The sequence below is a fragment of the Henckelia pumila genome, chromosome 4, assembly GCF_033568475.1.
Source record: "Henckelia pumila isolate YLH828 chromosome 4, ASM3356847v2, whole genome shotgun sequence".
Classification (NCBI taxonomy): domain Eukaryota; kingdom Viridiplantae; phylum Streptophyta; class Magnoliopsida; order Lamiales; family Gesneriaceae; genus Henckelia; species Henckelia pumila.
The window spans coordinates 209,729,960-209,738,661 of record NC_133123.1 but is presented as its reverse complement, the minus strand read 5'-3'; the positions used below and the strand labels follow the sequence as shown (position 1 = coordinate 209,738,661).

Sequence of the window (8,702 nt, the reverse complement as noted above, 5' to 3'; positions counted from 1 at the left end):
ATAGCGTTTTTGAGAGCGTGTGAACAGATAGAAAATGAGAATGAGTAGCAGGGACTTGAGAAGCCGCCGTAGTCTTCACCTTCTTTCCCGTATCAGTAACAACATCAATCATAGGAGATTTGACAGGGGCTGGAGGACCTTGTCCATCAGGATGAACATCCAACTGTGGTGTAGCAAAAGCCACCCCATCAATCTGTCCAGACCCATCCTCAATATTCGGCTGCGAGTCCGACACAGAAGTGATACCAATCGCAGAAGAATTCTGATCCAAATCCTTATTCAAGTCCCGGAGGGTCTCAAATGAGTTCTTCAAAGACTAGGGTAAGACACGACCCTGAACCTGAGGACGTCGTTGTCTACCCTGCTTCAGAGTCCACCCATCCACATCAATCGAGGGGCCAACACTAGAGGGAGGGACCAAAACCTGCTGTCTACCCTGAGAGTGACCCCAGGAGGTGGGGCAGAAGCTTGCGGAACCTGCGAAGACCTACCCTTACCTCTGGGCACTTTGGCTTTGTGAAAAACATAAAACTGCTCTTAGTTCTTTAAATGCAGATACTACTCCCCATTTTTCTTCAAGAAATTTTCTTTCTAGAAGCTTATTTAGTTAGGTTGTTAGCCTTTCTTTATACCATTCTCACACATTCACATTGGGGAGGTGTATTTGCGGGAGTTTTAAATAATATTTTAGCATGGATTTCTTTTTTCTCTTGGTTATGGAGTTTAAAAGCTTTTTATGTCTTCCTGCCATGGGAAAGGGAAGGGCTACAGCCTACAGTCCTGATGAAAAAATAAGACTTCAAATTGTTTAGGCTATGTTTGGCACATGAATAACAATATGATTAGGTAATAATCCCACAATTATCCGATATTTGTCTCGTTTTTCGCTTTATATATCTGTTAGCCTGTGATAATAGAAAAACTTCCACACTGCTCATACAATTTACTGAGAAATTAACCCTCAAAACAGGTGTGATAAATTGTCTTAAATTTTGATTATAATATATATTTACTATAATATTATTGAGAAAAACTAAAGAGAACTGATGATATGATAAAAATTCTATCATATTTTTGTTTATATTTTAGAGATATATCATAATATTGCATGGATATGCATGAATCTAGTTGTATTATACATTAAAAATCTACATTGACTGAGACTCTCTTCCTATAAATAGGGGTCTCAAACCCTTATTACGGTATGTGGTCCACAACCTTTTTCTACAACTCTTTTATACACTTTTACGCTATTATGGACGAAATAGATATGATACAGGTCACAATTAGCGACGTAATATTTTAAAATTCGTCGCTATTAGGGACGAAATAAATATGACACGTGTCGCAATTACCGACGTAATATTTTAAAAAGCGTCGCTATTAGGGACGAAATAAATATGAAACATATCGCAGTTAGCGACGAAATTAATGCATGAAGATTGTCGCTATTAGCGACGAAATAGTTTATGAAGATCGTCGCAATTAGCTACGAAAATATATATTTGTCGCAGTTAGAAACAATTTAAAAATGGTCGCAAATAGCGACGAATATGAATTATAGTAGTCGCTAATTGCAACGTTTTTTTACATTTAGTCGTTAAAAACCAACGACGAAGGAAATAAGGACGATTGTTTAAAACGTCGCTAAGTCGTCGATATTTTAAATTTAGCGACGATTTAGGACCCTTAAAAACGTCGCTAAAAGCCGAGTTTTTTTGTAGTGTTGATATGAACATATCTATCTCATAACTTTGTGATTCAAATTTATGCAACCCAATGAACCGTAAAAAGTATAATCAAAGAACTTAAATCTACTTAATCTCAACACGGTAACATTTATACTCTCAAATATCATATTGAGTCTTTGACTATTTCCCATTAATCTCAAATGCCAACTTGCATAAATGACCAAAAACCTAAATTCTAAAATCCAAAATTTCTTAATGACTTTCAACGATTCTTCGATTTCTCACACATCCTTACGAGGTGTACCATCTAAATTCTATTCGTGTACCATATTGGTTTTCTTCCTATCATCATTGTTACAAGAGTTTCAAAGATCTATGTTCCTACATTTCCAAAAAAATTACTACTACTTGATTTCTTACATTAATCCCCAAACATCCGTGAGTCAAGATTTAAGTTCTCAAATATATTTATCTAAACATAGTAACTTGAACATCAAATCTATTATTAATATTGTAGTCATTATTATTATTATTATTATTAATAGTGTATGGACGCACACATATAATATTTTTCTAATTAATATGATTTATATTAAAATAATATATAATAATATCATAGCTATATAAATTATCGATATACTAAACTGCAAGTTGAAATTTCGGAAAAAAAAACAAAAAAAAAAACAAAAAAAAGAACAAAAATGTAATATCTATATCATATCAGGGTAACTTTGGTTAAAAAAAGTATCTTTTTTTCTCTAATATGCATATTTTTATATATAGTATATACTAGATATTTATTTATTTATTTATAAAAATACAATTATTGCATATTAATATTGTAATAATTATTATATTTGTACTTGCATTAATATTCATATTTGAAAATTTTTAATTTCCAAACTAGTAAGAATTGTTAGTATTATAATAATAAATAAAAATTACTACTTTATGATACTAATAGCAGTAAGGGTTAGTAATATTATATAATACTTCTAATAATTATTTTAAAATATTAATATTAGTAATAACAATATTATTTTTAATTATTATTAATGTAATCATAATTGCAATACATTGTTACGTTCAATACCCATATTTTTTAAAATTATAAATCTAAAATTATTTGTTATAATAATAATAATAATAATAATAATTATTATTATTATTATGATAATTTATAAAATACAGTTAGAGGTGTCAAAACTAGAGCCGTCAATTTGGGTTAGGCCCGTCGGATTGGCTCGACACGCCACACAATTTAAGTGGGTTAGGTTGAAATTTTTTCAACTTAACAAAAGGTGGGCCTAGATGGGCCAACCCGCCTAGGCCCGCGACATATATTTATTTTTTAATAAAAGTTGTGATTTTTTTTTGTATTAATTACTTTATAAAATTTACACACATTAAATTAACAATTAAAATTTTTATCAATCTGTTTCTATTAATATTTATTTATGAAATAATATTTATAATTAATTATAATATTTTATATTTATTTTTATTTGTTGTGAACCAACCCGCGGGCTGACCCGCCTAACCTGCAACCCACCTTGGGTTGGGTTGGGTTGAGGATTTTCAGCCCGCCAAGATGGTGGGTCGGCCCGCCATCAACCCACCAAAAGATGAATTTTTGGTGGGTCGGCCCATCCCGCCATGAGTTGGCCTGTTTGACAGTTCTAGTCAAAACGAGTCAGCAGGTGAGCTAATTGGGTTAGTAGCCGGGCCAACCCCACGGACTTGGCCATTTTGATTCGTCTGAATGCAACAGTTTTATTTTCTTGAAATCAAACTCCAACATATAGCCAAGCTCTCGCCTTGGGGCAAACAATTTTATTATTTGCATGATATCATGTCCACAGCCTTGGCGACTACCAACTCCAGAGTTCCGAGTTAATCAACAGGCGGCATTGAGCGTCGTAATCTCTGCTTCTGCGTTCATTATAAGAAGTGGGTAGCTAAAATTTTCTGTTTATTTGAGATTTTTCACTTGTCGTTTCAATTCTGTGATTATCATTGCTGATTGGATGTAGAGGATTTACTACTGTTTTATTAATTGTTGTCATTTTTAAATATATCCATGTTCATTGCATTTTCAGCGCAACATTTCTTAAAATTGTTCTATGTTTTCTCTAAATTACAAAGGGTCTGATCATGAGTGATTAATGAGTTGATGTTAGAAAAGGAAATTTAACAGAAGAGCCAGGATTATTAATCTATCCGGACTATAATTTTAGTATTTGGAATCTTAATCTTTAAATTTTTTGAATTGAGCTACTGGGGCTAATCAAATTAATCCATGCCCACAAGAAGCAAGTACAATGTGAATGCTACCCTCTACCATCGATGATTGATGACAATATGATTCTTCTGCAATTCGTGAATAATTAAGATAATACAAAAGTTTTGATTAGTTTTTAAGGAAACAAAAGTTACCTATATCTCACAGAAAAGTTTTAGTATAAATGCTAAATACATGTTGATGGGGATGACAGTTAATTTGGACCTTTTCTTCTAGAAAATGAATAACTTCCGAACTCAGGATTTCTATTTCATTGCTTCAATGTAATGAACAAAAACGTAGGATGGAAATGGGAAAAGTTTCCTCAGAAAATGGTTTGAATTCTTCAGCAGTTGGCCTTCAAAATTCTTCTGACTGGTTAGTTTTTCTTTCCACTTTTCAGGTTACGAAGGGTCATTATAAGCTGCTGTCGTTCGCCTTCTACCTCCGCAAATCTAAGGCTTATTTCTGAGTATCTCTCTTGCATTTCTTCCAGGCCTTCTTCCATGATTATGTTCCTTTCCTTTAGGTATTCCACTTCAGTTAACAAGCTAGAAATATCACAATAGAAAGCAACTGACTCATTGTCCTATTCAGTCGATCATGTGGTATATGATGGGAGAGAATTGTTAACAAGAAAAATGGAGGAATTATAGTTTCATTTGATGCATATTGTTACCTTTCGATTTGTGCAGTGTCGAGCTCAATTTGATTCGTAGGGTCATTGACGACTCTCGGGTTTGCCATACTTGTATTATTTTCCTTGATTTCTATTCCTTCGGGCTCGCTAGTACTTATGTTCTTGGCCTGGGCACTCTCCTGTAGTCAATTTAAGGGCTTTTTCATGACAATATCACAAATCGATGCAATTTGTAATGTGTAATTGGAGTATTCTTGATGTCTGATCAATGACAGTTTTTTATTTTTTTTTGAAATCATTTTTATCATGAAAATCTTGGTTGTCATTCAGACAGTTAGTTACTTACCTTATTTTTTTCGAAACCTACCTGTAATGTAGCCACCTCTTTCTTCAGGTCTTCTTTCTCCAATTCTACTTGCAACAATTGATTCTTCAAATCACTATTCTTTAATCTCAGCTTCTTCACCTCTACATTCAAATTCACTTCTTTCGAATTCTTTAGATCAACTTGAGACTTCACAGAAATATTTTCCTGCTTAAGTTTGTTCACTTCCTCTCTCACTGAAGCTAATTGTTCCTCATGATCTTCACTTTCTTTGATGTGCATCCTTTCGTTTTGTTCTTGAAGCTCATGAACAGTTCTTTCGTATTCGGTTATTGTCATTTGATGCTCTTCCTCAGCTTTCTGAAGAAGGGATTCAAGAACTTCATTCTTCCTTTGCCAATCAGTTGCTTCTGCAATCGATTTCTGTGCTAATTTCTCATTCTCCTCAATCTTCAACGACATTTCATTTGAAAGTTGTTTGACTTCCTCAAACTCATGAACAAATATTTCGTATTCAGTTCTTGTTTTTTGATGCTCTTCCTCAGCTTTCTGAAGCAGGGATTCAAAAACTTCATTCTTCTGTTGCAAATCAGTGGCTTCTGCAGTTGATTTCTGTGCTAATTTGTCATTTTCCTCAATCTTCAATGACATTTCATCTGAAAACTGTTGAAATTCCTGTTGTAATCGCTTAACTGTAATTTCATTATTCCCCAATGCCTTCCTAAGGGCCTCCTCGGCTCTTGCAGCTCTCTGCTCCTGATTGATTTTCGCCTCAGTTGCTGTTTTCAAGTTTTCTTCATATAGTTGCCTCTGATTTTCTAGCTCTTTATGCAGGTTCTCAACCTGAATCTCAAGCTCTTCATTTAAAGTTAGCGATTCGGAGAATTGAAGTTCCTGTCTTTTGATATCTTCCTCCAATGTTTCTATCCGATATTCAAGCTGCTTCACTGTAGCCAAAGACTCCGCATAATTTTGTTCTAGTTTCATCTTTTCCTCCAGGTTTTGCTGCAATGTTGAGTATATTTGCTTGCTCTCTCTCTCTAAGTTTTCACCATTTGTAGTAAGTTTCTTTACATCCATCAATACGTCTTCTTTTTCTTTTTTGTGAACTTCTATTTCAGAGTTGAGATTTTCTATTGTCTCCTTCAACAATTTTTCTTCATCTGGGTCCATCTTTTCACTCTCAAGGGCTTCAATTTTTCTTGCAAGTTGAGAGATTTCCGTGTTTTTCTGATTCGTCGTTTTATCAAGATCTCTCAATGCAAGAATATATTCAGAATTCAAATCTTCTGTCTTCTGCAATTGTAACTTCAGTTCATCATTCAAATGTCTTTCAGATTGAAGCTCTTTCTGGATGCCTTCGAGTAAAATTCTCACGCTTTCAGTCTCTTTCTGTATGGTACTTGCGAAATCTGATTTGAGCTGCTCACATTCTGTTTTGATGGCATCCCTCTCTTCTTGTAGGTGAGCAATCAGCTCAGATAATTGTTGTCCTTTCTTGCTTTCACTAATCACTTGCTGTCTAAGAGACTCTACTTCCTTTTCTGAAACTTCAACCTTTCTTTCGAACATCTTCATTTGATTGTTTTCTGATTCAGCATCTCCTGAACTTGGTGCTGCACTGGAGGTCTCGCTCTACATAACAAAAAATATCAGTTCTAGTGCACACAGTCAGAGAGAAATGGTTATCGACGTACAAAATGCACATGTAAGCACAACATTAAAGGATATGATATATTTAACTACAGTTTAAGCCACTTTTGAAACGAAGAGGAGAACATCGTCCCATGTGTTTCGGTTCATATTATTTCTCTATTAAGCACGTAACATGTAAACCCTCTTCTGAATTTCTGAATTTTATTGCTAATAAGGAGAGACCTTACTTCAGTAGATTGTAGGCTTCCGTTACTGTTGCTATCACTGTTGCTGTAACAATCTCTTGTTTCTGCATCCAAGATTTCACCATCTTCAGTGCTCCTGTTGTTTTATTGTTGGAGAGAAACCGTGCTTTATTACGCTACTTTTTTTAATGCAATATTCCACATAGTTCTGCAGGAAGGAGGCAAGTTTATTCTTCATGTATTAATCACTTTTTACCTTGAATCATGGTCTTCCGGAACCCTCTGAACTGTAACCTGGAATTTTTCAACAGCAGTTGGAGGAAATATGATGATAAAGTTATGGTTGAAACCTTAGAATTATAAAAAACAATGGGTCCACTCTTGTGTATATGGATATGTGAGCAAGAAGTTAAGAGAACGAACTAACATGAAGTATTGCACCGGATTTAGAAGTTTGCAGAGGCAGAGTTAAATTCGTAGGATCGGTAGCCTCTGCCAGATCTGCAAAATCAATGGTAACATGTCCGAGAAAGCCCGATTCCGATGATCCCTGCATCGTTGTGAAAACAAACTTGTGATGCTTGTATCTTTGTAGTTCTTTAGTTCCTGAATACTAGGCAGAGAGACAATGAATGTATTGTATATCACTCACAGTTGACACAATCAAATAATAGCATTTCTCTCTGATTCTCCCTGTTTTGATCTCCTGAACTAATTCTACGGTTTCGTAGACCGGATTTTCCCATGTGCAGGTTCCTTCGATGATCTTACCTTGCTCTAATCTTGCAGTTGGCTTTCCGGCACCAACCGGTATCAGAGAAATCATGAGGCCTGTTGTATCTGGAGGTGGCACCTGCAGTTATTTGAAGACACCAAATTTGATCAAAATCTTGAACAATGTAACTTGCTTACAAATTGAATGTACCTACCTGTGTTAATTGAAATTGCATCTTGAAGACAGCTTCGAACTTTTTCTCCCTCCGCATCTTCTCTGGAAATTATGAATGGAATCCGGAAAACAATTGGAATGTACTTTGGTTGACTTGAGATTTGTCAAGAAAATATATATACAACGCGGAAGGGGATTAGTTCTTCGTGTTGACTTTTCAAGTCGGTTCGTATGGATCATGGTAAAAAAGAAACAAAAATTTATGAAAAATCACTAGTCATATGAAACCGTAAACACAATTTCACCAATAAATTTTGTGAAACAACTCTTCTTATTCGAATCGACCCAAAGATATGTTTTATTTTCTTACGTTAAAATTATTTATTTTTATTGTAGATATGAGTTAAATTTACTCGTCTCGCGGTCTAAAAGATTTACTCTTTTTTTCTAAATCGGGCTAATTGCACCAATCCGATTGTGAAAAGTTTTAAAAACATAAAATCTTTTAAAAATATTAATAGACTAATACATCATCCATTTTTTTTTTAAAAAAATTAGAAGTATTTCACCTTTGTGTTATAAAAAATTCAAGTACATTTGTGTTTTTTTTATGTTTTTTTAATTTTCCGTAATTGATATTGATGAAATTAACCATCCTAAATTACAGGCACGTAGGATTTATGTTTGTAGTTTAAAGGCATAGGGATTTGTATAGATGAGTTTTTTTATGGTGCCCAACAACTATGCCCAACTTCGTGTCCACTATGTATAAGTCAACTCACCAATTGTGTTGGTCAACTCACCTATTGTACATGATGGGCACGGAGTTGGGCATAGTTGTTGGGCACCATAAAAAAACTCTTGTATAGATTATTTGCGTTTTAATTTGATTGATGGCAATGCACGTTCGTTGTACCATGTACGTGAGTAACAAAATTGAGTGCACCATGAATATTGGTCGTAAATATGCAAATGAATGTAGACACATAATTTTTTCATAGATTATTCAATAACCAATATTATTCTACAGTTTAT

General features: G+C 34.3%; 1 protein-coding gene across 2 annotated transcripts; it reads right to left on the bottom strand.

Annotated features, from left to right (window-relative positions):
- Positions 1 to 4,026: 4,026 nt before the first annotated feature.
- Positions 4,027 to 7,856, bottom strand: LOC140860609 (uncharacterized). Of its 2 annotated transcripts, none has more exons than XM_073263611.1 (8): positions 7,708 to 7,856; positions 7,431 to 7,631; positions 7,206 to 7,328; positions 7,035 to 7,072; positions 6,821 to 6,914; positions 4,959 to 6,572; positions 4,652 to 4,791; positions 4,027 to 4,523 (listed from the first exon to the last, which is right to left on the bottom strand). In XM_073263611.1, the coding sequence occupies exons 1-8, from the start codon at positions 7,762 to 7,764 to the stop codon at positions 4,352 to 4,354; spliced, it is 2,439 nt and encodes an 812-aa protein (XP_073119712.1). In that variant the 5' UTR covers positions 7,765 to 7,856; the 3' UTR covers positions 4,027 to 4,351. The 2 variants fall into 2 exon arrangements, with proteins under 2 accessions (XP_073119712.1, XP_073119713.1); XM_073263612.1 differs by having other exon boundaries at positions 4,028 to 4,523; positions 4,980 to 6,572.
- Positions 7,857 to 8,702: the final 846 nt, after the last annotated feature.

What these genes read in the sequence shown, in the direction of transcription:
- LOC140860609 (XM_073263611.1), bottom strand. Translation starts at nt 7,764, where the DNA reads ATGCGGAGGGAGAAAAAGTTCGAAGCTGTCTTCAAGATGCAATTTCAA. An exon ending in GAAGCCTACAATCTACTGAA is followed by an intron (nt 6,573 to 6,820) that starts GTAAGGTCTCTC and finishes TTTGTTATGTAG; the next exon opens with AGCGAGACCTCCAGTGCAGC. An exon ending in GACACTGCACAAATCGAAAG is followed by an intron (nt 4,524 to 4,651) that starts GTAACAATATGC and finishes TGATATTTCTAG; the next exon opens with CTTGTTAACTGAAGTGGAAT.